This window comes from Bufo gargarizans, unplaced genomic scaffold (genome assembly GCF_014858855.1).
Source record: "Bufo gargarizans isolate SCDJY-AF-19 unplaced genomic scaffold, ASM1485885v1 original_scaffold_1528_pilon, whole genome shotgun sequence".
In the NCBI taxonomy this organism is placed as follows: domain Eukaryota; kingdom Metazoa; phylum Chordata; class Amphibia; order Anura; family Bufonidae; genus Bufo; species Bufo gargarizans.
This window is the reverse complement of record NW_025334399.1, coordinates 35,799-63,303: the sequence shown is the minus strand read 5'-3', so window position 1 is coordinate 63,303 and position 27,505 is coordinate 35,799. Positions and strand designations below refer to the sequence as shown.

At 44.6% G+C, this 27,505-nt stretch overlaps 1 protein-coding gene across 4 annotated transcripts in view; it reads left to right on the top strand.

Annotated features, from left to right (window-relative positions):
• Positions 1-27,505, top strand: part of SYNE3 (spectrin repeat containing nuclear envelope family member 3) — a 62,358-nt gene that overhangs the window by 9,579 nt on the left and 25,274 nt on the right. For all 4 annotated transcript variants that reach the window (XM_044274174.1, XM_044274171.1, XM_044274172.1 and 1 more), the window contains exons 2-7: positions 6,532-6,688; positions 13,239-13,411; positions 13,580-13,889; positions 15,686-15,844; positions 24,873-25,217; positions 26,065-26,201. In XM_044274174.1, coding sequence (XP_044130109.1) covers positions 6,545-6,688; positions 13,239-13,411; positions 13,580-13,889; positions 15,686-15,844; positions 24,873-25,217; positions 26,065-26,201 — 1,268 coding nt within the window. In that variant the 5' untranslated portion in view covers positions 6,532-6,544. The remainder of the gene's footprint in view (positions 1-6,531; positions 6,689-13,238; positions 13,412-13,579; positions 13,890-15,685; positions 15,845-24,872; positions 25,218-26,064; positions 26,202-27,505) is intronic.

Below are 27,505 nucleotides of genomic sequence, written 5' to 3'. Positions count from 1 at the left end.
TGCAGCCTCAGAGACGTTTCCTGCCTGCAGCCGGTGAGAGCGGCGGCCTGGAGACTGCACGGTCTGTAGTCACTTATTAACCTTGCAGATATTTCAGATATGTGTCACCGTCATTAATATTTATCCTTTACAGCCCTGATGTGTCACCGACATGTTCTAAAACTACAACCCCCAGTATGCTCAGGTCATGTACCCCATGGTAGTAAACACCAATCACTGTCACATGTAACTGAAAAGGCTTGGGGGGTGCAAAACCCACATTGCAGAGTGGAGCGGCTGTTGTGTATCGCGGGTCTCGGTTGTTTATTGCGCGTTATCCGTTGTGTACATGCTATGTGCGCTATATTTCGTTTATATGTCTTAGGCTACTTTCACACTAGCGTTTTCGTTTTCCGGTATTGAGATCCGTCATAGGGGGTCAATACCGCAAGAAAACGCTTCCGTTTTGTACCCATTTCTTTGTCAATGGGGACAAAACGGAACTGAACAGAACGGAGCGCTCCAAAATGCATTTAGTTCCGTTTAGTTGTGCTCCCATACCGGCGAGCAAACCGCAACATGTTGTATTTTGCTTTCCGTCCTGGGATGCGGAGCAAGATGAATGTAAGTCAATGGGGACGGATCCGTTTTCTCTGACACAATAGAAACGGATCCGTCCCCCATTGACTTACAATGGAGTTCATGACGGATCCGCCTTGGCTATGTTACAAATAATACAACCGGATCCGTTCATAACGGAACCAGGCGGCTGTATTATCAGTAACGGAACCGTTCTTACTGAACCCTGCCGGATCCAGCAAAAACGCAAGTGCGAAAGTAGCCTGATATATTTCTTGAGTATCTGATGTGTCTTTTCTGTATGTGTTATGTCTGTCTTGTCTTTTGTGTTTCTGTTGTGTGTTTTGTGTATGTGATATGTATCTGTTTCTGTTGTGTGTTTGTTCAGTATCTGTTCTGTATAATGTGTTTTGTACGTGTTTTGTGCACACAGATGCAGGCGTCTTCCTCCAGGGACGGCGCGCACGGTGTTAACTTGTCTCACAATCCGGAGCTGTCTGGTCTCGCCCCCATCCTAGAAAAAGCCGCTGTAATCCCCCTGATTATCATAAAACCTTAATTGATTCTGTCATAAGAAATGGCGCAGAAATGGTGGGAGGAGGAGGAGGGAGCGGGAAATGTGTGGAGGAAATGTCTCCGGTACAGCGAGACAATGTAACACCACAAATCTCAGCGTTACATTGTTACATGCAGATGGAGAGCTTCACCCAACACAGACCACGGGCAGAGCAAACAGGGCACATTGCCCTTCACCCATGGCATTGGATATTTGGATAGTGTGAGCAACAGATGGGGTCCAGGCTTTGAGAGGGTGGGGGGCAGGCTATGTAAGCGAGAGGGTCCAGGCCATGGGAGGGGGATCCAGGCTATGAGAGCAAGGAGGTCTAGCCTATGGAAGGGGGTGGTCCAGGCTATGGGGGGGGGTATATGGAAAGGTGTGATCCATGCTATAGGGGGGATCCAATCTATGAGAGGAACGGGTTCCAGGCTATGGGAGGGTAGGTAGACTATTGAAAGTGGGTCCAGGCTCTTTGTGTGTGTGAGGGGTGTATCACGGCTGTGGTGGTCCAGACCGGTGGGGGGTTCCAGGCTGTGAGGTTTGGATGACATCTTATAGGGGCTTTGTATCAAAGGACCATTTAGGAACCTGGTTACAAATGTAAAGGTCCCATCCACTCTTTTACTTTGGGTTTTAACTCCTCACATCTTCCAGGTCTCTGCTTGCTGTGAGTGAATGGAAACACTCTATAATCCAGATCTATCCCTGAGAGTTTATAGCCAGGAGGGCACTGGTGGGGATTCTGGCCCGGGTGCTGGATGCCAATGGCCAGTGTGCCATGATACAGGAGTGGGGTGCAGGGAAGCCTTGCTAGGACTCTGCCATCGGTGGCACCGCCACAGAGAATTTGGCTGTTGTGCAATGTGGAAGTATCTGGTGGCACATGTGACAGGCTGCTCCGGGTGTGACTGTCGTGTGACAACATATGTCCTCAGGCAGTCTGCAGCTGCTGCAGCGCATCAGTCTGGGTCCTGCTCGGTGACACTTCTGCATGGTGGGATCCTGCAGGCCGGACCCCCGACAGCTGAGATGACCCCCCCCCCTGCAGCTGTCCAGCCATGTGTTGCGCTCAGACTTTCATTTATTAGGATTCTTCTCCAGTAATTGTCCCCCTGATTGGACAACTGAAATAGGTAGACCGTGCTGCCATTCCGGGCTCTGGGAAAGCTGAGTTACAACCTTGCGACGGCCATATTGATTGCTACCCAGCTTTTCCAGAATCAGAAGAACCACGTGCCTTACCATGACTGCTGATCGAGGGGCAGAAGGAGCCTCCTTGCTGTCGACTTCGAAATCTGAGGTGTTAAAGGGCATCTGTCAGCAGTTTTGTACCTATGACACTGGCTGACCTGTTACATATGTGCTTGGCAGCTGAAGGCATCTGTGTTGGTCCCATGTTCATATGTGCCCGCAGTGCTGAGAAACATCATGTTTTCATATATGCCGTGCCGTCTGCACTTTGATTGACAGGACCAGGTATGATGGTGTGTACACTGCCTGGTGCTGTCAAAGTGCAGAGGGTGCGGCAGTTACAGAGACAGCTGAGCCTGTAGGTGTAATGGTAACGCCCCCATTGCTCCTAGAGGCTCATTTGCATATATTAAAATACACCATTTTTCTCAGCAATGCGGGCACATAGGAACATGGGACCAACACAGATGCCTTCAGCTGCCAAGCGCACGTGGAACAGGTCCGCCAGTGTCATAGACACAAAACTGCTGACAGATGCCCTTTAACACCTCAGATTTCGAAGTCGACAGCAAGGAGGCTCCCCGATCAGCAGTCATGGTAAGGCACGTGGTTCTTCTAATGAAGGCCTCCGGACCAGCTATCTCAGTATTCCCTATACGGGGTGTAATACATGACAATACAGGAGCACTGCACCAGCGGGTTCAAGTCCCCTAATTTAAAGGGGTTTTCCACTTCGGACAATCCCTACCTATACGACAGGTCCAAGGACAATTACTGAACACAAAGCGACCAGCGCTGGGGTCCTAGGAACATGGGACCAACACGGATGCCTTCAGCTGCCAAGTGCACATGTAACAGGTCAGCCAGTGTCATAGGGACAAAACTGCTGACAGATGCCCTTTAATCTGCGTTTTTTGATTTTGGAGTGTAAATTCTCGTAAACAGCGCTTTCTGAATAGAAGATGTTTTCCTCCTCCCTCCAGATGGACATATTTATAACGGCCTCCTGGTGCCTGTGACTAAGGAGAGGAAACCGCTGCCGCGCGGCACGACTGAGTCACAGGAAGCGGCCCTGGCAGGGAGGGATCCCCTCTATCTCTGAGGACAGCATGCTTTGGAAACTGATCCTGCAACTGCTGCATGTAGATGGGCTGAGCGATGGCAGGTCACCACCATTGTACCTGTACATTACCATGTTAACCGATGGAAAACCCGCATTGGAACACGCTAAGGTCACATGGTGCATACTGACGGATCCCGATATTGCATCCCGTCCGGTCTATGGCCAGTGCATTGTAAATGTGCATTATGCCATTTTGCAGAACTCTCTATAAGGCTCCATTCACACATCCGTGTGTGTTTTGCCGATCCACTGATCCGCAAAACACGGACACCGGCAATGTGCGTTCCGCATTTTGCAGGCCGCACTTCGCTGGCACTTAATAGAAAATGCCTAATCTTGTCCGCAATTGCAGACAAGAATAGGACATGTTCTATTTTTTTCGGGATCGGAATTGCGGACCTAGAAGTGAGGGTCCGCATTTCCGGATCCGGGCAGCACATCGTGCAGCCCCATAGAAATAAATGGGTCCGCAATTCCGTTCTGCAAAATGCGAATTGCGGACGTGTGAATGGAGCCTAAAACAGCAAACCGTTGCAGCATCATGGCGTCCTGTAGAAGTGAGAAATTCTCCCCCCAAAAAAACAAAACATGGAAGCTGCATATTTTAACCCAAAACTGATCAGTTTTATCCTAATGCATTCTAAATGGAGAGCAATCCGTTCAGGATGCATCAGTTCAGTCCCTCTTACGTTTTTTGGCCTGAATACTTGCCGGAATGCCGGATCCGGCATTAATTTCCATTGAAATGTATTAATGCCGGATCCGGTTTTCCTGTCCGCGCATGCGCAGACCTTTAAAAATGCGAAAAAAAATAATACTGGATCTGTTTTTTTCCAGATGACACTGGAGAGACGGATCCGGAATTTCAATGCATTTGTCAGACGGATCCGCATCCGTATCTGGAAACAAATGCTAACCATTTGCATACAGATTCCCGGATCCGCCAGGCAGTTCCGGCAACGGAATCCTCTAACGCAAGTGTGAAAGTACCCTAAAAGGGGTGTAAACTTTTGCAGTGACCTTTTTTTATTACCCCCAATATATCAAAAAAAGAAAACAACTTTGCAAACGCTTTTCATTAAAGCTATCCTACCGTTTTGGGCCTACAGCTCCTAGGCAGAGCTATATTTCTCCATAGACTACAAAGTAACGGCTCATGCACAACGCGTCCGTATGTATTTTGCGGTCCACAACACACGCCTATGTTGCATCCGTTTTTTCTTTTTGTGCGTATCCGTTGTAACAATGCCTGTCCTTGTCTGCAAAACAGACAAGAATAGGACATGTTCTATTTTTTGGCGGAACGGACAGAAATGGAATGCACGCGGAGTCATTACCTTTTTCGTGCTGACCCATTGAAGTGAATGGTTCCGCATACGGGCTGCAAAAAAACCTAAACGGTAAGAAAATAAGGTCGTGTGCATGAGCGCGAAAGGCGTAGTCAGATTCTGCAGTTCTGTGTTACTCCGCTTCCGCAGAGGGAGTAAAGCGATACAGGACTGCAGGATCAGACTACACAGGGTTTATTTGTAGTCTGTAACCATGGAGACACATAGAAGCCGTAGGCACAGAAGAGTTTCATAGATTTATAATCACGGGTATTTGCAAACGTTGCTTCATTTTTATTTTTTTTATCTGAGGCGCATCAGAGCAATAATAATTTGTTTGATAAAGTATACACACCCTACTAATCTTTATTTATATAGCCCTAAAGTATTTTGCAGCGTTTGCTAAAAGCATGGAGGTTCTGCCCTTCCGGACTAGAGCGGGTACATTGGTTTGACCTTGGCATGGCGCCCAAGAGATTAAATATTTCCCCAGAAAACGGCAGAACACAATCAAGACTATTGATAAACTTCCTTCTGTTTGTTTTTTCTATTGGATACATTGTAGCAATCACAAACAGTTGCAGGAAAGTGCCCCGAATACATCCCTATGACTAAAGGAAGAAATATTTTAATGTCTTCAGCATTTCTTTTGCTCCCAAAAAATTCCCGATTCAACCACAAGATGGAAAAATTGAGGTTATTAACGTACAAATAATAACAGTAAAATCACAAGACGCAAGGGCCGGAGGAGGGTACAAGCTGCTGGGAGGCAGCTACAGTCCAAAGCCCCAGTGAGGGGGCGCCATCTGCCAGGATTTTTTAGTTCCAAAACACTTCCAGTGCCAGGGACAGCCACGGGTATGACCTTCCTATTCTTAAAGGTTAACAGAGTAGCCAGTGGGGGGGGGGGGGGGGGGGTCAGCTGCAGAGACTTGGGAATTTCTTGGCTCAAGAAGGAGCAGCGACAACCTCTGCAAAAATTAATTACCAAACTGGCGGCTTCCCCGACGCATACTCTCCAGAAAAAAAAAAATTCCCTTTGCTTCTTTTTGGACGGAACTCAAAAATCCTGCTTGCAGAATCATCCCGGAGGGCTGCAAACTTTAAAGGGGAAAGGGTTAACCTCTTCTGTACCAAAAGGAGCAAACCAATCTCTCCAGTGCGAAAAGGCTTTGGGGGATGTACACTTTTGCAACTAATGATTTTAATGCTGCAATGCTTCTAAAATAAAGAAAAAAAGCCATTTTGCAAATAGTGTTGATTAAAAAAAAAAATCCTCAACTTTTTTTATTTTATAAATACAGCTGCCATACGTCTCCATGGTTACAGACTACAAGCACTCTCCGCGTAGTCTGATCTTGCAGTCATGCGTTCCTTTCCTCCGTCGTCTACCTCCTCTACTGCCTGTAGTAGAGACAGCAGAGTGGAGCGAGACTGCAAGATTGCACTACAGAGACGCATAAGTCTGCATTGAAGCTGCGTACACAAAACTGAGATTTTTTACTTTTTTTTATTTTTAATTTTGGATGCCTTTGTAAAGAGTGTTTGCAAAAGTATACATACCCTCTAAATGTGGAACCTTGCCGAAAGCCCTCATAGCTCCTCATTTTGGAATGAAACGCCCATTTTTGCCAACAGTCCAATTTGTCTAAGGACTGTCCTGTGAACTGGACGATGACAATGTGCACGATAAAGGGCGTTCCTCGGCAGAATGCGCATGGGGCGTGCAAATGTCCCGCGACATGAGGATTCATTGTGTCCTTGTCTTGCAGCTCCTCTCATGCGATGAACCAGCTGCCACATGATGAGTTTGAGACGTCCTTGGAAAAGGCTGAAGCCTGGATGAAAGAGATCCACGAGCGGCTGAAAGAAAATGACAACACCCAGGGCCCCCGGTCAGCGCTGGAATCCAGGCTCAGGGAGACGGAGGTGAGGCCAGGGCCACCGGCAGCCTTCATGATGGAGGAGAGGTAGAGAGGGAAGGCTAATGATCAGGTCACTGTATCACTATATTTGGGCTGTGGCGCTATTGTTGCAGGAGGGCGCAGCCTACAGAAACTTTGAGCGTCACTTTAAAAAAGTTTTGCATGTGACCACCATAGGTGGCAAAAAAGAGAAAAAAATATTTTACAAAAACTCAGATGCAGCATATAATTTTGTTGCCACTACAAAGTTGCATGACGGTTCCACACAAAGTATGTCTCACTTCAGCAAATTGCATTGATCATGTAGAGAAAGTTAATACCAGGCACTACTAATGTATTGTGATTCTCCATGTTGCCTCCTTTGCTGGCTGGATTCATTTTTCCATCACATTATACACTGCCTGTTTCCATGGTTATGACCACCCTGCAATCCATCAGAGGTGGTCGTGCTTGCACACTACAGGAAAAGGCACATAGGCTGCTGCTTTTTTTCTATAGTGTGCAAGCACGGGCACACACCTGATGGATTGCTCGGTGGTATGTAACCATGGAAACAGGCAGTGTATAATGTGATGGATAAAATGTATCCAGCCAGCAAAGGAGGCAATATGGAGAATCACAATACATTAGTAAGTGCCTGGTATTAACTTTCTCTACATGATCAATGCAATTTGCTGAAGTGAGACATACTTTGTGTGGAACCGTCATGCAACTTTGCAGTTTGAGTTTTTTGTAAAATATTTTTTTCTCTTTTTTTGCCACCTATGATGGTCACATGCAAAACTTTTTTTATTGCTGTGACGTTTAAAGTTTCTGTAGGCTGCGCCCTCCTGCAACAATAGCGCCACAGCCTCGTATTAACTTTCTCTACATGATAAATGCCATTTGCTGAAATGAGACGACCCCTTTAAGTGGAATATGTTTATGTCTAAATAAAAAAATAAAAAAAGTTAATAAATAATTGCCCTGGAGTCTGTGCCATTTGTCACACAGCTTTCCCAGTCTCCTGAATGGCTGATCTGCAGTAATTAACCCCCCCCCCCTCCCCAGAAGCAGACCTAGGGCTCATGTACATGGCCGTTTCTATTTTTGTGGTCCGCAAAACACGGATACCGGCCGTATGCGTTCCATATTTTGCGGAATGGAACGTCCTGCCCTCTATAGAACTGTCCTATCCTTGTCCGTGATATAGACAAGTGCAGGACCTGTTCTGTTTTTATCCAGAGCTGCGGAATGGACCTAAAGATGCGGCCGGAAACAAAAGACGTATTTTTTTTCTGTGTCCATTCCATTTTTTTTGGGCAGCCCGTATGTGGAACCATTTACTTCAATGGGGCCGCCAAAAAAAGTCATGCACACGGCTGTAGATTTGGCCGGCATGTGATTCGCATTTTTTCCGGATTGGATGAGGACCTGTTCATCTCAATGGGGCCACAACAGATGCAAACAGCACACCGTGTGCTCCGTGTCTGATCCGCAGCCCCACAAAAATAGGTCATGTCCTATCCTTGTCCGTTTTTTGGACAACGATAGGACATTTCTGCAGGAGAAAACAAAAAAAGCGTCAAGCTCCTGGCCAGTATCCGTGTTCAGCGGTTCCGCAATTTGCGTGTGCTCGAGCTCTTAGGCTGGATTCACACAGACTCGCGGTCAGGTCTTCATGGCCGTTCAAAATGATTTTCATTGGCTCTTTTTTATTTAAATCCCATCCCCTGCTGTATGTAAAATGTCCTTGATAGTGGCCCCCAGCAGCAATAATGCCCCCATAGTGGCCCCCAGCAGTAATAATGTCTTCTATAGTGGTCCCCAGAAGTAATAATGTCTTCTATAGTGGCCCCCAGCAGTAATAATGCCCCCATAGTGGCCCCCAGCATTGATAATGTCCCCCATAGTGGCCCCCAGCAGTAATAATGTCTTCTATAGTTCATCCCCAGCAGTAATAATGTCTTCTATAGTGGCCCCCAGCAGTAATAATGCCCCATAGTGGCCCCCAGCAGTAATAATGCCCCATAGTGGCCCCTAGCAGTAATAATGCCCCTATAGTGGCCCCCAGCATTAATAATGTCCCCCATAGTGGCCCCCAGCAGTAATAATGCCCCCATAGTGGCCCCTAGCAGTAAAAATGTCTCCCCTAGTGGTCCCCAGCAGTAATAATGTCTTCTATAGTGGCCCCCAGCAGTAATAATGTCTTCTATAGTGGTCCCCAGCAGTAATAATGTCTTCTATAGTGGCCCCCAGCAGTAATAATGTCTTCTATAGTGGCCCCCAGCAGTAATAATGTCCCCCATAGTGGCCTCCAGCAGTAATAATTCCCCCCATAGTGGCCCCCAGCAGTAATAATGTCTCCCATAGTGGCCCCCAGCAGTAATAATGTCCCTTATAGTGGCCCCCAGCAGTAATAATGTCCCCCATAGTGGCCCCCAGCAGTAATAATGCCCCCATAGTGGCCCCCAGCAGTAAAAATGTCTCCCCTAGTGGTCCCCAGCAGTAATAATGTCTTCTATAGTGGCCCCCAGCAGTAATAATGTCTTCTATAGTGGTCCCCAGCAGTAATAATGTCTTCTATAGTGGCCCCCAGCAGTAATAATGTCCCCCATAGTGGCCCCCAGCAGTAATAATGCCCCCATAGTGGCCCCCAGCAGTAAAAATGTCTCCCCTAGTGGTCCCCAGCAGTAATAATGTCTTCTATAGTGGCCCCCAGCAGTAATAATGTCTTCTATAGTGGCCCCCAGCAGTAATAATGTCCCCCATAGTGGCCCCCAGCAGTAATAATGTCCCTTATAGTGGCCCCCAGCACTAATAATGTCCCCCATAGTGGCCCCCAGCAGTAATAATGTCCCTTATAGTGGCCCCCAGCAGTAATAATGTCCCCCATAGTGGCCCCCAGCAGTAATAATGTCCCTTATAGTGGCCCCCAGCACTAATAATGTCCCCCATAGTGGCCCCCAGCAGTAATAATGTCCCTTATAGTGGCCCCCAGCAGTAATAATGTCCCCCATAGTGGCCCCCAGCAGTAATAATGTCCCTTATAGTGGCCCCCAGCACTAATAATGTCCCCCATAGTGGCCCCCAGCAGTAATAATGTCCCTTATAGTGGCCCCCAGCAGTAATAATGTCCCCCATAGTGGCCCCCAGCAGTAATAATGTCCCTTATAGTGGCCCCCAGCAGTAATAATGTCCCTTATAGTGGCCCCCAGCAGTAATAATGTCCCTTATAGTGGCCCCCAGCAGTAATAATGTCCCCCATAGTGGCCCCCAGCAGTAATAATGTGCAGTATTTCATTTATTTTTATAGCGAAAAATAGAATTACTCCCCTCATCCACTCGCACGCGCAGAGACCGTTCTCCTTCACTTGATGCAGAAGGACCCGCGCTTCCAGCATATGGTGACGTCATCACACTGGGAGCGCAGTTCTTTCTGCATCAAGATAGGAGCGACTGTCCCTGCGGCTGCACGTGGATGAGGGGAGTCATTATTTGTTTTAACCCCTAAAAAGCCATTTCTCACTAATGTAGCCGTTTTGAGCGGCCGTTAGGCAGGTGCACTCCTGAGTAAGCGGACGATAAAAGCAGTCCTTCAGAGGGGTCCGTTCCCACTGTGAAAATAGGACATGTCCCCCGTTTTGTCGGCCACCATTCCCTGGCTGTTGTGTGCCCCGTGAATAGTCGTGTGAATGTAGCCTCAGCTGAGGGCTCTGGAATACACCCTTCGGACGGACGGCGGCCTCCACCGTGACTCCTGCGCTGGATGCAGATTCCTCACATTCCTGGTCACACAGGATCAGAGCAGCGTCAGTGCGTTCCGCGCCTGCGGGCTGGAGATCGATCTCCCTCTGTCCGACCTGTCACTGAGTGTCCTAATACGCTTCCCCTTGTCATTTTGGGGGTTGTATCGGTTACATTAGTTACCCCAGGGCACAGACGTCCCGGGACCAAGGTAAGGGCATACTCACCCAGCATCAGGACAGTCTGTTCCTGGCTGAATTTTTAGTAGTAGACATTATAATAAATGAGATTTCACCCCCCCTCCCCCCCCCATTTTTCTGAGCCTCTTCCTCTCAATGTATATTGATTTCTTGGTGAGCTTGTGATTATACACAGCAACCAATCAGAACAAGCAGAGCCGCAGTGGAAAGCATGGGGAAGACTGATGAGACAGGAGGTTTGCTGCCATGTAAAGCATAGGGGACAGACAGCAGCAGCCTCTGAGGAGGTGGATTTCAGACGACCTCAAACTCCAAAAGACAGCGCAGCTACGTACTTTGCTCAAAAGCAGCTGACAATGAAGCGTTCCCATGGTGTAGTGTCCGAAATATACATTTTACTTTTTGCCCCTGGAATTGCACCAAATATCACAATGAGACCTCAGGGCGGCAGCACTAACTAGGCAGCCCCTACCATGGCCTGAAATAAGACGGGTAAGGCTACACTGGCGACCGAGTGATTGGGCGATCTGCATGCAAACGGACAGCATTTGTAGACGGATCCGGAAATGCATTGCAAGAACGGATCCGTCTCTCCAGATGTCGTACGGACAAACGGGTCCATTTCAAATAATTTTTCACATTTTTAAAGAACGGATCCGGCATTGCGATATTTTTAATACCGGATCCGGCACTAATACATTTCAATGTAAATTAATGCCGGCATTCAACTGATCCGAAATTTTGGATGGAGAGAATACCGTCCAAAACGCCGTTCAGTGACTGAACTGATGACATCCTGAACGGATCGCTCTCCATTCAGAATGCATGGGGAGGAAACCGATCAGTTCTTTTCCGGTATTGAGCCCCTAGGACGAAACTCAGCGCCGGAAAAGAAAAACGCTAGCGTGAAAGTAGCCTTATAGTGTATCTCTGTCCACATGATTGTAGAATATACTAATATTACATTATATTACACTCTGTTACACATTTGTACATTACATTGTATCATATTATACTATACTGTATTACATTAGATTACATTCTACATTGCAGTGTATCACACTATAGAAAACCACATTATATTACATTACATTGTATCATTTTACATTAGATTATATTGTATCATTCTACAGTATATAACACATTATAGTATATTACTTTATAGCAGTTCACATTGTGTCATGTTACACTATATTATATTACATTGTATCAGACTATATTTTACTATATTATATCACATTACATTGTATCATATATTATATAACATTTTATCAGATATTATACTACATTATATTACATTGCACTGTATCGTATTATATTACACTCCATATTTTTGTTTGCATTATATAACATTGCAGGGTATGATATTATAGTATGCTACATTCCGCTAGATTACAGTATATCATTACATTGCATCAGATTAGATTACGTTAAATGACCGCACCTTACACTGTATCGCATGAGGCCACTTTCACATCTGCGTTTTTGCTGGATCTGTCATGGATCGGCAAAAACGCTTCCGTTAGGATAATACAACCGGCTGCATCCGTTATGGACACGTAAATGGATCTGGCACCACTGACTTATATTGTGTTTCATGCCGGATCCGTCTCGCTGTGCATCCGATGACGCACTGAAAAACGCTGCTTGCAGCGGTTTTCCGTCCGGCATGGGAACGCAACCAAAAGCAACGGAATGCATTCAGGTGCGCTCCTTGGGCCTCATGCACACGACAGTTGTTTTTACCCGGTCCGCAAAACGGGATTCCGTTGTTACGTGATCCGTTTCCGTTTTTGTTTCCGTGTGTCTTCCAAGGATCACCAGACATGAAGGAAAGTAAAAAAAAAATCGAAGTCAAGTTTGCCATGATAGGAAAAAAAAACGGACGCGGACGACAATCTTGTGTGCCTCCGTATTTTTTCACGGACCCATTGACTTGAATGGGTCCGCAAACCGTTGCCCGTGAAAAAAATAGGACAGGTCATATTTTTTTCATGGACTGGAAACATGGATCACGGACGCGGATGACAAACGGTGCATCAGTCGAGTTTTCCACAGACCCATTGAAAGTCAATGGGGACGCAGAAAATCACGGAAAACGGAACAACGGACACGGGACACAACAACGGTCGTGTGCATGAGGCCTAATACTGTTCAGTTCAGTTTTGTCCCTATTGACAATAAAGGCTCCATTCACACGTCCGTAGAATGGGTCCGCATCCGTTCTGCAAATTGCGTAATGGGTGCGGACCCATTCATCATCTATGGGGACGGAATGGATACGGAGAGCACACTATGTGCTCTCCGCACCCGCATTTCCGGAGCGCGCCGATCCGCGGCTCCGGAAAAAAATAGAACATGTCCTTTTCTTGTACGCAATTGCGTACAAGAATAGGCATTTCTATGGGGGTGCCGGCCGGGTGTATTGCGGATCCGCAATGCACTACGGACGTGTGAATGGAGCCTAAATGGGTAGAAAACTGAAGCGTTTTCTTCCGGTATTGAGATCCTATGACGGATCTTAATACCGGAAAGGAAAAACGCCGCTGTGAAAATCTTATGTGAAACTACATATTACATTGTATCATAGTATAATATATTACAGTAGATTGTATTATTTCTCTGCAGAATATCTGCGCCCTGGAACCTGATGGGAAGATGCTTGTCGATAAAGTCCTGATGAAAGCCGAGGTTCTGCTGGGTGAGAGCAGCGAGGAGGAGACGCACGAGATCCACCTGAAGCTGGCGAAAATCAAAGGCTTGTTCGAGGAAACCACTACGTACATGATCCACTGTCACAGGTGAGAGATCTGCTGGAGTGAATGAACCAGTTATCAATTCCTCTCCATTTCCAAAACCTCTGCTTGCAGTCAGTGAGTAAGAACATTCATCCAATGGCTGGTCACACAGGTGCGGGGCTCGTTACAGTGTATTTGGTCGCGCTCATCAATGTCTCGGTTCTTCCTCAGCCGCATCGAATGGGTCTGGCTGCACTGGAACGAGTACCTGAGGGCGCGGGACGAGTTCACGCTTTGGGTTCACAACATCGTCCTGACCCTGGAGCCGGATGTGGAGCTGCAGCTCGGCCGGAAGGAGAAACTGTGGCAATATGAACAAGCCCGGGTCCTCGTGAAGGACGTCCTCAACCACTCTCTGCTGGTGGACAGACTGCTGGAGGAAGCCGCCTCTCTCTACAACCGGATCGGGGACCCCAGCGTGGATGAGAGCGTCCAGAGCGCGATAATGGCCGAGTACATCCGGATAAAGAAGAAGGCTCAGGTCTGTGGGGGCACAGATTCCTCTCTAATAGAAAATCCACTGTTAAGGCCTCATGCACAAGACAGTATTTTTTCACGGTCCGCAAAACGGGGTTCCGTTGTTCCGTGATCCGTGTCCGTTTTTGTTTCCGTGTGTCTCCCTTGATTTTTGGAGGATCACCAGACATGAAGGAAAGTGAAAAAAAATCGAAGTCAAGTTTGTCTTGCAAATGATAGAAAAAAAAACGGACGCGGGTGACAATCTTGTGTGCATCCGTGTTTTTTCACTGACCCATTGACTTGAATGGGTCCGTGAACCGTTGTCCATGAAAAAAATAGGACAGGTCATATTTTTTTCACGGACTGGAAACACGGATCACGGACGCGGATGACAAACGGTGCATTTTCCGAATTTTACATGGACCCATTGAAAGTCAATGGGTCCGTAGAAAATCACGGAAAACGGAACAACGGACACGGAACACAACAACGGTCGTGTGCATGAGGCCTAAATCTGACAAAATTCTTGTATCATTTTGCACTTTCTGTCCAATGTCCAAGGTTTCTTCTCAAGTTACTTTCAGAGCTGCATTCAGAATTCTGCTAGATGACACATATAAGATCCAAGCTCTTCTGACAGAGGAGCTGAGCTACCCAAGGTCAATGTATATGCAGCTCTAGCTGTAACTAGAGCATAGGACAGGATGTAACTCAGCGCTGGAACAAAATGATAATATGGCTAGCTGGTGAAATATAGATGATCTTCTCATAACCTGTGGGTGGTGATCTGGTGATCTTTGGATCTTGATGATTTGAAGATTTATAAAAAAATAATTGTATGACTTATGGATGATAATATGGTGACTTGTGGGTGATGTTCTGGAGACTGGCGGTTCGTCATAGTAGTGATCTGGTGACCAGTGTATAATGGCCTGGTGACCTATGGGTGGTGATCTGGTGATTTATAGTTGATAATATGGTGACCTCCAGTTGATTATATGATGATAAATGGTTAGTGATCTGGTGACCTGTAGTTGATTAATTGGTGACCTATGGGTGGTGATCTGGTGAGTTATAGTTGATTATATGATTAGATATAGTTAGTAATCTGATGACCTGTAGTTGATTTTTTGGTGACCTATTGGTGATCTATAGTTATATAGTGACCTATAGGGGATGATAAGATGATTTACACTTCGTTATTTGGGAGGTGATCTGGTGACCTATAGTTTATTGTACCGTGACCTATGGGTGGTGATCTATAGTTGATTATACGGTGACCTATGGGTCGTGATCTGGTGACCTATAGTTGATTATTTGGTGATCTACACATGGGCTCAGTTGACTGTAGCGGATATTTCACCTTTCTATAAAAATAAATGAGATCTCGGATGATCCATCAGCAGATTGTATTCCTGGTTGTGTTTTCCGATGCAGACGATCAGGCGGAATCTCTTCTTGGTGATGCGTGAGCCCGTGTCACCTCAGGACCGGATCACACCTCTGGTTGGCGTCGGTGCCAGCCGGCTGCTCGGGTTTGGCCCCAGTTCAGTCTCCTGTCAGGGCTGTTTGCTCACTTTCATGTCTGTTTGGAATTAGTTTAGCGAATGTATGAGAAGCTTGAGGGCATTGTCCCAGCTTCCTCCGCTAAACCGCAGGCTACACGGCGAGGGCGAGGTTAACCCTTCCCAGCGATGATTATGATATAAGCCATGGGAACCCGGCAGAAATACCCGAGCCCCATCACATCACCGGCAACACAACTCTCTTATCCCTTCTTACGGTACTCGCACAAACACAGTTTTTCTCTGATTTTAGGAGCGGGTAGAACAACTTGAGAAGATCTGGAAGGATCATGAGGCCTATGAGGGGGACGTCAAAGGCTTCAAAACCTGGCTGAACAGTGTGATCGAAAAACTGAAGCTTTATGTCGGAGCAGCTTCTGATTGTACAGAAAACAGACTGGACATACTGCAGGTATAAGAGATAGATAGAGAGATAGATAGATATGAGATAGATAGAGAGATAGATAGATAGATATGAGATAGATAGATAGATATGAGATAGATAGATAGATAGATAGATAGATAGATAGGAGATAGATAGATAGGAGATAGAGAGAGATAGATAGATAGATACATAATAGATAGATAGATAGATATGGGATAGATAGATAGATGGATGTAACCCCACACAGGAGAAGTCTAGCACTCGGCAGTGACAGATGTGTTCTGACAGGTTGCACATTCTCACACCCAGTTTCTCACACACGTGATTGTTGTGTAAACTCTGCTCACGCCCGACCATCGTGGATCGTACCTGAGTCGACATTTCCCTTTTTGATTTAGTGTCAGTGAACTGAAAAAAAACGTTCTGATGAAAGGATGATTAATCTATAGAAATAAGTGACCCCTCCCAAAAATTGACAGAATGGTACCATCCAGCATGACTTTGAGAAAGGTGGAGAAGGAGGTGTAGAGAGCAGGGGTGGGAACATTCCTAACTCCGCCCCTGAGGGATTCTTTGTCTCCACCACCATATTTGCTCATATACAGTCAGGTCCATAAATATTGGGACATCGACACAATTCTTTTTTTTTTTTATTATATTTATTTATCATTTTTCATACATATGTTTAAAACACGAGACCAAAGAAGAGGCAAAAAAAACAATTCCAGGGGAATGTACATTGCAGAGTACAAAAACTTTACATCCTCATATATTTCATAATTACTGACTTCTAAGTTTAAATCATCATGTATTACACAGTTACTAAATGGCCTCACTTTTGCTACAAATACTCCCCGTATCTACTTCATTTTGCTTCACAGCAATAATATATTATAATACCTCAAAAACAAAAAAAGGAAAAACATACCCTCATCCCCACCCTAACCCACCCAACCCTCCACCCTCTTGGTTGTCCTGGGGGCCCCTGCAGGCAATTTGTTTCCATGATCCCTTTTACCAGGCATCTGTTTCAGACCAGTATCCCTCCTTCTTAATTTTTATTTATTTATTTATTTATTTATTTATTTCTCCCCTCCTTGTTATCGCCCTTTTCTCCTGACTGATATATTCATATCTCTGCACCCTCTCACATAGATTTTTCCATTCTTCCACATTTGGCGGGCTGCTCGCTCCCCATCCTCTAGCCAGCACCACCCGCGCAAGCATTAACCCTTTTTCCCATTTCCTTTCACTTTCTCTGTTCACCCCAATTCTTCTGGTGTCCCCCAGCACTGCTATGCTAATCTCCAGTGGGGCGTCGTGCCCCGTTGCTCTACTAAGGTCCTGGAATACTTGCGCCCAATATCCCTGCACAATGGGACAGTACCAAATCAGATGGTCAAAATCAGCTCCCTCCTTACTACACTTCCAGCACTTTGCCTCCCCTGTTTTATACATCTTGCTCAATGCCCAAGGAGTAATATAAGTCCGGTGGAGGATAAAGAACTGCGTCAGTCGAAAATTACTAGAAATGGTGCTCCTTTTTATATTTTTATAAATACTTCTCCAATCCAGAATAGACGGTGCCACCTCTTGTGCCCATTTATTTTCACTATTAAATCTGATCACCCCTCCTAACCCCTTCTTTATTTTTTTTATAAATCTGTGAGATTGATACTTTACTCCCTACTCCCTGATAACAAAATTCAGCAAATTCTGAGTGTTTAGTGTTAAAATATTCTCTATTTTCTGTTAAGTCAAAGGCATGTTTTAATCTACCATATCTAAACCATGTGAGACCATCTATATCTGTGTTAACCCCCATTTCCTCTAACGTCTTCACCTGTCCTTCCACCACCATCTGAGCCACAAACCTAATACCCTTTCTATCCCAAAATACATAGTCTTCCAACTTCCAAAACTCTCTTAAATTAAGATTTCCCCAAATAGGAGTAAACCTTAATGAGTGATTTATACCCAATAATTTTTTAACCTTAACCCAAACTAAGTGTATCATCTTACTAATTGGGCACTTCCTGCCCTTACTTATTAAAACACCAGTTTCTAAGAGGCTAACTATATTATATTGGAGACCTCCAATTTCCCCCTCCAGATAACGACGCAATCCATCATCCTCCATCATTAGCCACTGTAGCTGGGATGCATAATAGTAGCCACGAAAACAGGGAACAGACAGGCCTCCATCTTCCTCATCTAACCATAAATATTTTTGTTTCAGCCTGACCCTCTTTCTCCCCCAGATGAGATCGTTTATCAGTCTTTCTAATGAGTTAAAGAAGTGATCCCCTATCCATACAGGGCAGGAGGAAATAACATACAAAATCTGCGGCAGAAGGACCATCTTTATTATCGCAATTCGATCCGCCTGTCGGATTAACAGTTTTTGCCAGACACATATTTTTTCTCTAATCCTTTTTAAAAGAGGGTCAATATTTAGTTCTGGATACTCCTGTATCCTTGAACTAACCTTGATACCCAGATAATCAAACGACTCAGTAGATTTCAAAACTTTTACATTAATTTCCTCCTGCCCTATTTCATAACCGATTGGGAGCAATACCGATTTTGTCCAGTTCAACCTAAAGCCTGAGATTGAACCAAACTGGTTTACTATTCCTATGAGGTATGATACCATTGGTATACCCCCCTCCACAAAGAACAGAATATCATCGGCATAGAGGCCTATCTTATCCAGTACACTTCTTCCACCGAACCCCCTAATTTGGTTGTCCGCTCGAACCTTACATGCCAGCGGCTCCACAAATATGGCGAACAATAATGGGGAGAGTGGACACCCCTGACGGGTTCCCCTCTGTAGGGATATGGGCTCTGATATTACTCCATTTATTTTTACCCTAGCTTTCGACTTCTTATATAGCGTTTGCACCCATCCAATAAATTTTTCACCCAAGTTAAACTCGTGCATAATCCTCCAGAGGTACGCCCACTCCACCCTGTCGAACGCTTTCTCAGCGTCCAATGACAGAATGGAGTGGGCGCCCTCCCCACCCATCTGCAAATTCAGAAACGTCCGTCGAATATTTGTCTGGGCCTGACGTCTAGGTATAAACCCTGATTGATCCGGGTGTATTAACGTCTCAATAACTCTTTTTAGGCGATTTGCAAGTAGCTTGGCACATAATTTAAAATCTGTATTAAGAAGAGAGATGGGGCGATACGAGTCCACCCTTTTCTCATCCTTCCCCTTTTTTCCTATCAGACTTATTACAGCCTCCGTAAGGGAGGCAGGAAGTTCCCCCCTGTCCATTGAATCGTTTAAGACCTGCGCAAAAACTGGGAGAATAACATCTCCATATCTTCTATATATCTCAAAGGGCAGGCCATCCAACCCGGGACTCGTATTACCCTGAATGGTTTTCAGTGTGTCCCGCAATTCCTCCACTTCAATAGGACCATTCAGCAGGTCCCTCTCTTCCTCCGAGAGTCTGGGGGTCGGCACTCCCGCCAAGAAAAGTCCAATCTCCTCAATCCCCCCCCCTCCCTCGGAGGAGTAGAGGTCCCCATAATATTTAATAAATTCCTGTTCTATTTCTCCCTGGCTGGATGCCATCCCCCCATCTCTCCTCTCGACACCACCAATCCTGTTACCCCCCCTTTGATTCTGTACAAGAGTAGACAATAATCTCCCAGACTTTCCAGATTCCCTAAAATACCGTTCCCCCTCAAAAAACACTTTATGTTGTGCCTTGTCCATCCAATAATTTTTCAGAGCACTTTTCGCCTCATCCAGCTGTTCTGTCAACTCCGGGAGTTTCTTATTCATATGTTCTGCTTCTATTTTTTTAATCCTATCTACCAGCTCTCTCTCCTGTTTAGCAAATCTGCTCTTTAATCCCTTAATTTTACTTACCAGTATACCGCGCAGAAATGCTTTAAAAGCATCCCAAACATACCCTAGACCTGCAGAGCCCAAGTTATACTTCCAAAACTCCTCTATATCCGCCCTGATTCCCTGTTCTTCCTTGATTAAATTCAACCAATGTGGATTCAGGCGGAATTCTCGACCAACTCGTCTGGAGTTTGTTTTGAACAGCAAACAGACAGGAGAGTGGTCTGAAATACTATTTGCTTCATACCTCATACTTGAGATCTGATCTATCAATTCTGAGCTGATCAAGGCCATGTCTATTCTGGACATTATTTTATTTCCCCGACTAAAACAGGAGAACGCTCGCTTATCTTCATAAAGATACCTCCATACATCTATTAGGGAGAGTTCCTGCAATATTTTCCACAGCGATGTTTGTTGAGCAGGCTCCTGTTTATTTCTTGGGGTAACTGAGTATCTATCCAACTCACTATTCATAACGTTATTGAGATCCCCTATTATTACTATGGGGCATTTACCCCTTGAATCTACATACTCCATTAATCTATGAATAACCGTTAAAGAAAAAGGGGGAGGTATATACACAAAGGCAAGGATACATACTATACCATTCCACTGGCAGTGGAGGAATACATATCTACCCCTCTCGTCAATTGCCTGGTCGATTGGGAGATAATCTACCTTATCATGAATATATACACTAACTCCACATGAGTAAGTAGAGAAACACGAATGGTATTGATACCGAGCCCACTTACTCTTTAGTAAATACATCTTTTCTTTTGTACTATGTGTCTCCAATAACCCTACTATAGCCGGAAGATGTCTAATTACATTATCAAAGACCGCAACCCTCTTGATCCTATCTCCAAGGCCCCGTACATTCCATGTCATTATTCTACTCATTTAGATCTATCCTTCTCCTTCTCCCTTCTCTGCCCTGTTCCCGCAGAGCCTCCCAAGACAACCGTTCCCACCTCAAGCCCCCCCCCCTCCCCCTCCCCCCTTTCCCATCCCCTCCCCCCCCCCTCTATCTGGTCGGTGGAAATAGACATTTCCCCCACCTCTTACATTCGGCCCCTTCCAACCCCCACCCCCTATCCCCTGTGCGCCAATCTAATGCCGTTCATGTTCCAATTCCTTTAGCATCCAGCCAGTCCGCTACCTCCGCTGGAGAACCAAAAAAGCTAACCTGATCACGATATATAATACGAAGCTTAGTGGGATATAACAAGGCATATTGTATCTGAGCATCCGCTAGTCTCTTCTTAACTTCTTTAAACTCACGCCTTTTTATCTGTGTCGCTCTAGAGTAATCTGGATATATCTCTATATTATTCCCATTAAACTCGATTGTCTGCAGGTTCCTTTTTGATCGCATTATTACATCTCTGTCCCTGGAGCTTTGTATTTTGACTAAAATTGCCCTAGGGGGGGCCCCTTTTGGGGGGGGTCTCCCTGGTATTCTATGGGCTCTTTCCGCTGCAAACCCTTGAGATAAAGCACACTCTGTAAAATTATCCTGTAACCACTGTTGAATAAACCCAGTTGTATCCTCTCCTTCCACTCCCTCAGGGAATCCGACTATTCTAATATTTGATCTCCTGGACATATCTTCCAATGTAGTAATTCTCTCTAGAAAGATTTTTTTCTCACCATCTAACCCTTCCACTTTTTTCTTTACACCTTCTAGGTCCTTTTTCATACTTCCGGAGGAAATCTACAGCTCTTTCACCTTTTCCCTTACTTTATTCATGTCCTCCTTTATAAAGGAGAGGTCAACCTGCACCGAAGCAATCTTTGAGGACAGCTCCTCCAAACTATGATTGGTTTTTTGTACTGCGCCCAGAATTTCCATAAGCCTCATATCTACAGAATTAATTCTTTCTTCCATCCCCTCCCCACTGCCCCTCCTCCTTTCCACTCCACCACGTTCCTCAGGAGCCACCACTTCACAAGTTTCCTTCTGATTTTCCTTGTTTCCCCGTAGTGAGCTCTTCATTTTTGAAGGCGATCTAAGATATTTCTCCAGGCTTGTTGTAGTGATATTACCCTTGCCTACACCCGGCGAGGAAGCACCCACAGATTTTCTATTTACGCCCTTTGGAGGCATAACTATAATCTCCCCAGGGGAAGGAAAAGTGGAAGGGGTTAACTTGCCAAAAACTTGACAGAGAGAAAAAAAGGGGTTGAGAGAAAGTACAACATATATAGGTCTTTACCAAGTTCCTAATCCAGTAGGAGGCCGATGCACATTGCGCAGTCCCAAAATAAACAAAAGTAAACAAAATACACTTTTCACAAATGAAAATAATAACAGAAAATAATAAAGTACCATGCAGTATGTTACATTCCAAAAATGTCCTCAAAACTATGCATGCATTTCAATAAATGGAAAACAGCAGCACCAGAAAAGGACCACACAAAAAACACAAAAAAAAAAAAAAAAGCCACTTGTTCTGTCCCGCTCTTTCCAGTCACAAGACCAATATGGATATAATGGACATTTGCTCCGGCCGGTCTTCTCCAGTCCACATACCAAAGGAAAATACACTTGTACTTCTGGAGTCGTCCCTTTACATGAGAGTGAATTAAATTGCTCATGTGCATAAGTGCATAAGTCCAAGGGACCTTCCAAATGAGTACTGCAAGGTGCCCCCTATTATTATTATTATTATTATTTTTTTTTTTTTTCTGTTCCCCTTCTCCGCTGCTTTATTTTATTTCACTTCTTATCTCCCCAATGTTATAGGCGATTATAGGCGGTTTTCAACGCTTTTCAACGCTTTTCAACAGAGAGGCCCGCGGATATTGAGACCCTCTACCCCCCCCCCAGTTTTAAGCTCCGTTTTCAGGTGTTATACTTGTTGTTTACACCAACACAGAAATCAATAGTCTGAATCCCAGATATTCCAGCGGTGCTGCTTATCTTTATCTTTATCTTTTATCCCCCTCCTCCTCTTGCTACCGGCTGCCCTGACCGTTCCACATTCTCCTTAAAAGATGAAGTTTGCTGCTGGGGCACTTATCCCGCTACAGCTGCGTCTTCCAGAAAGTCATTACCCCGGTCCATTACCACACTCTGCACCAGAAGGACCGGACCTCACATACGCACAAAGGCCGCCAGGAGACAAGAGGGTACCTGTGGATTCTCCTCTTCACGTCCTCCGCCGTCTGCTTACTCCGGTCTGCAGCATCCAACCCCTGAAGGGGGAGAGGGGGGGGAGGGGGGGGGAGCGTCCGCTCTCAAACCCTTGGCTCGGCTCCAAGGCGTCTCGGTCCAGGCCGTATATCTTCCAGCGGTCTTTCAGCCAACGTGGTTCATGGCACACAGGAGAAGGGGGGAGGGAGGAGCGCGGCACGTCGGCGTCTTCACGTCATGCCGCTGCGCCCTGTACCGGCCCCCTGACATCGACACAATTCTAACATTTTTGGCTCTATACACCACCACAATGGATTTGAATTGAAACGAACAAGATGTGATTTACCTCCAGACTGTCGGCTTTAATTTGAGGGTATTTACATCCAAATCAGGTGAACGATGCAGGAATTACAGCAGTTTGCATCTGTGCCTCCCACTTGTTAAGGAACCAAAAGTAATGGGACACTTGGCTTCTCGGCTGTCCCATGGCCGGTGTGTGTTATTCCCTCATTATCCCAATTACAATGAGCAGATAAAAGGTCCAGAGGTCATTTCCAGTCTGCTATTTGCATTTGGAATCTGTTGCTGTCAACTCTCAAGATGAGATCCAAAGAGCTGTCAATATCAGTGAAGCCATCATTAGGGTGAAAAAACACAACAAACCCATCAGAGATATAGCAAAAACATCAGGCCTGGCCAAAACAACTGTTTAGAACATTCTTAAAAAGAAGGAACGCACCGGTGAGCTCAGCACCACCAAAAGACCCGGAAGACCGCGGAAAACAACTGTGGTGGATGACTGAAGAATTCTTTCCCTGGTGAAGAAAACGCCCTTCACAACAGTTGGCCAGATCAAGAACACTCTCCAGGAGGTAGGTGCATGTGTGTCAAAGTCAACAATCAGGAGAAGACTTCACCAGAGTGAATACAGAGGGTTCACCACAAGATGTAAACCATTGGTGAGCCTCAAAAACAGGAAGGCCAGATTAGAGTTTGCCAAACGACATCTAAAAAAGCCTTCACAGTTCTGGAACAACATCCTATGGACAGATGAGACCAAGACCAACTTGTACAAGAGTGATGGGAAGAGAAGAGTATGGAGAAGGAAAGGAACTGCTCATGATCCTAAGCATACCACCTCATCAGTGAAGCATGGTGGTGGTAGCGTCATGGCGTGGGCATGTATGGCTACCAATGGAACTGCTTCTCTTGTATTTATTGATGATGTGACTGCTGACAAAAGCAGCAGGATGAATTCTGAAGTGTTTCGGACAATATTATCTGCTCATATTCAGCCAAATGCTTCAGAACTCATTGGACGGCGCTTCACAGGGCAGATGGACAATGACCCAAAGCATACTGCAAAAGCAACCAAAGAGTTTAAGGGAAAGAAGTGGAATGTTCTGCAATGGCCAAGTCAATCACCGGACCTGAATCCGATTGAGCTGCATTTCACTTGCTGAAGACAAAACTGAAGGGAAAATGCCCCAAGAACAAGCAGGAACTGAAGACAGTGGCAGTAGAGGCCTGGCAGAGCATCACCAGGGATGAAACCCAGCGTCTGGTGATGTCTATGCGTTCCAGACTTCAGGCTGTAATTGACTGCAAAGGATTTGCAACCAAGTATTAAAAAGTGAAAGTTTGATTTATGATTATTATTCTGTCCCATTACTTTTGGTCCCATAACAAGTGGGAGGCACAGATGCAAACTGCTGTAATTCCTGCACCGTTCACCTGATTTGGATGTAAATACCCTCAAATTACAGCTGACAGTCTGCAGGTAAAGCACATCTTGTTCGCTGCATTTCAAATCCATTGTGGTGGCGAATAGAGCCAAAAATTTTAGAATTGTGGCGATGTCCCAATATTTATGGACCTGGCTGTATTTGCACGGACTTCAGGTCTACAATTCTGGACAATATTATGGTCAGATCCTGTATCTATACTATAGCAGCCATATTGGTTGTCACTCGTTGTGTTGCTTGCTCCGGGGTAGGGGGGGGGGGTACTGCTCTTATTTGAAGTCTCCTCTCTTCTTGCAGGAAATCAGTAAAGATGTGGAAAGTGGTCATAAACAGTTAGAAGTCCTGGAGATGAAGTCTGCGCAGGTGATTAAGAACACGTCTCCTATGGGAGCTGAGAAGATCTGCAAGGAACTGGAAGAACTGCGCAAAACCCTGAAGGAGTTAAAACAGATGAACGATGAAGAGGAGGACACTCTGCTGAAGACGCACAGCTCAGAGAACGCCTTCCTTCTGCTGGCGCGGCAGCTCGAGGCCAACATCAATGAATTCCGTAAAGCCACACAGAGGCTGGAGGAGAGCCTGGAGTCCGGGGAGAGGGTGAAGAGCGAAGACGACCTCATAAACCTGTGGAAAACCCTGAATGTGAGCGAAAAGTGTGCATTTGTCTGTAAAGGCTCTGTTTGCAGAGTTTCACTTCTCAGTCCCATCAGCTGATGGCTCATGTGAAGCCTTATCTCTGATCTCCTGACCTCATTTGTTTATTTATTATGACTTATTTAGGCTATAATCTTAGTTTGATAAGTATTGAGCTATAATGAGTGTTTGAGGTCCGGAGGTCAGAGATAAGGCTTCACATGAGCCATCAGCTAATGGGACTGAGAAGGAAAAACCTGCAAATAGATTGATTTTTAAATCTTATACCTCAAAAAAGGCAGAAAATTTTTAATAAAGACCAATTAAAAAAAAAATGTATTTTTTAACTTAAAATGAGTACAATGCAATCATAACAAATTGACCTAAAGGTGTCCATGGTCCTTAACTAGCAGCAAGGCAATGCTATTTCCTTAGAGGGGGCTTAAATGGCTAACTCTGTGACTGGGAGGAACTCACCCATATAACCTCTTATCTGAAAAAAATAAAAATATATAACCTGAAATGCTCTGTGCTGCTGTGGGCATTCTTGCAACTGATTCTGTCCTAAAAACTAGGATTGAGTGGATATAAATGACATTCAATAGATCAAATATTAAATTCAAAGTGTCCTAGAATCCTATTGCCTTCTGGAAACACTTAGAGGTTGTCACAGGCCCAACCCCATTGCTAGCATCATTGAATAGTTAGTATGATCTGTCCACCAGAAGTCCAAATTTAGAGATATCGCAGTATATAGAAAAGGGAAAATGAAAATAAATGTTAGGATGGCTTTAATATTGGGGGGAATTTACTTCTGTGTCCAATTTATAAAACTAATATGATTGTAAATATTTAGGCCACGAAGTCTGCACTCGCAGCAGAAGAAGCCAAAGCAGAACGGGTGAAAGTGCAGCTGAGAGATCTCTTCAAGTTCTCCAAGGATGTTCAGCCTCTGTCTGATGGAGTCATCTCAGCCATGCGTGACTATCAGAGGTACATATCACCCTCTGCTTCTTCTACATATGTATAAAGAAATGAACGTATTCTACTGCCTCCTATGTATAAGAATATAACTACTATAATACTGCCCCTATGTATAAGAATATAACTACTATAATACTGCTCCTATGTACAAGAATATAACTGCTATAATACTGCTTCTATGTGCAAGAATATAACTACTATAATACTGCCCCCCTATGTACAAGAATATAACTACTATAATACTGCTCCTATGTACAAGAATATAACTACTATAATACTGCTCCTATGTACAAGAATATAACTACTATAATAATGCCTCCTATGTACAAGAATATAACTACTATAATACTGCTCCTATGTACAAGAATATAACTACTATAATACTGCTCCCATGTACAAGAATGTAACTACTATAATACTGCTCCTATGTACAAGAATATAACTACTATAATACTGCTCCTATGTACAAGAATATAACTACTATAATACTGCTCCTATGTACAAGAATATAACTACTATAATACTGCTCCTATGTACAAGAATATAACTACTATAATACTGCCTCCTATGTACAAGAATATAACTACTATGATACTGCTCCTATGTACAAGAATATAACTACTATAATACTGCGTCCTATGTATAAGAATATACCTACTATAATACTGCCTCCTATGTATAAGAATATAACTACTATAATACTGCCCCTATGTATAAGAATATAACTACTATAATACTGCTCCTATGTACAAGAATATAACTGCTATAATACTGCTTCTATGTGCAAGAATATAACTACTATAATACTGCTCCTATGTACAAGAATATAACTACTATAATACTGCCCCTATGTACAAGAATATAACTACTATAATACTGCCTCCTATGTACAAGAATATAACTACTATAATACTGCTCCTATGTACAAGAATATAACTACTATAATACTGCTCCTATGTACAAGAATATAACTACTATACTGCTCCTATGTAAAGAATATAACTACTATAATACTGCCTCCTATGTACAAGAATATAACTACTATAATACTGCTCCTATGTACAAGAATATAACTACTATAATACTGCTCCTATGTACAAGAATATAACTACTATAATACTGCTCCTATGTACAAGAATATACTACTATAATACTGCTCCTATGTACAAGAATATAACTACTATAATACTGCCCTATGTACAAGAATATAACTACTATAATACTGCTCCTATGTACAAGAATATAACTACTATAATACTGCTCCTATGTACAAGAATATAACTACTATAATACTGCTCCTATGTACAAGAATA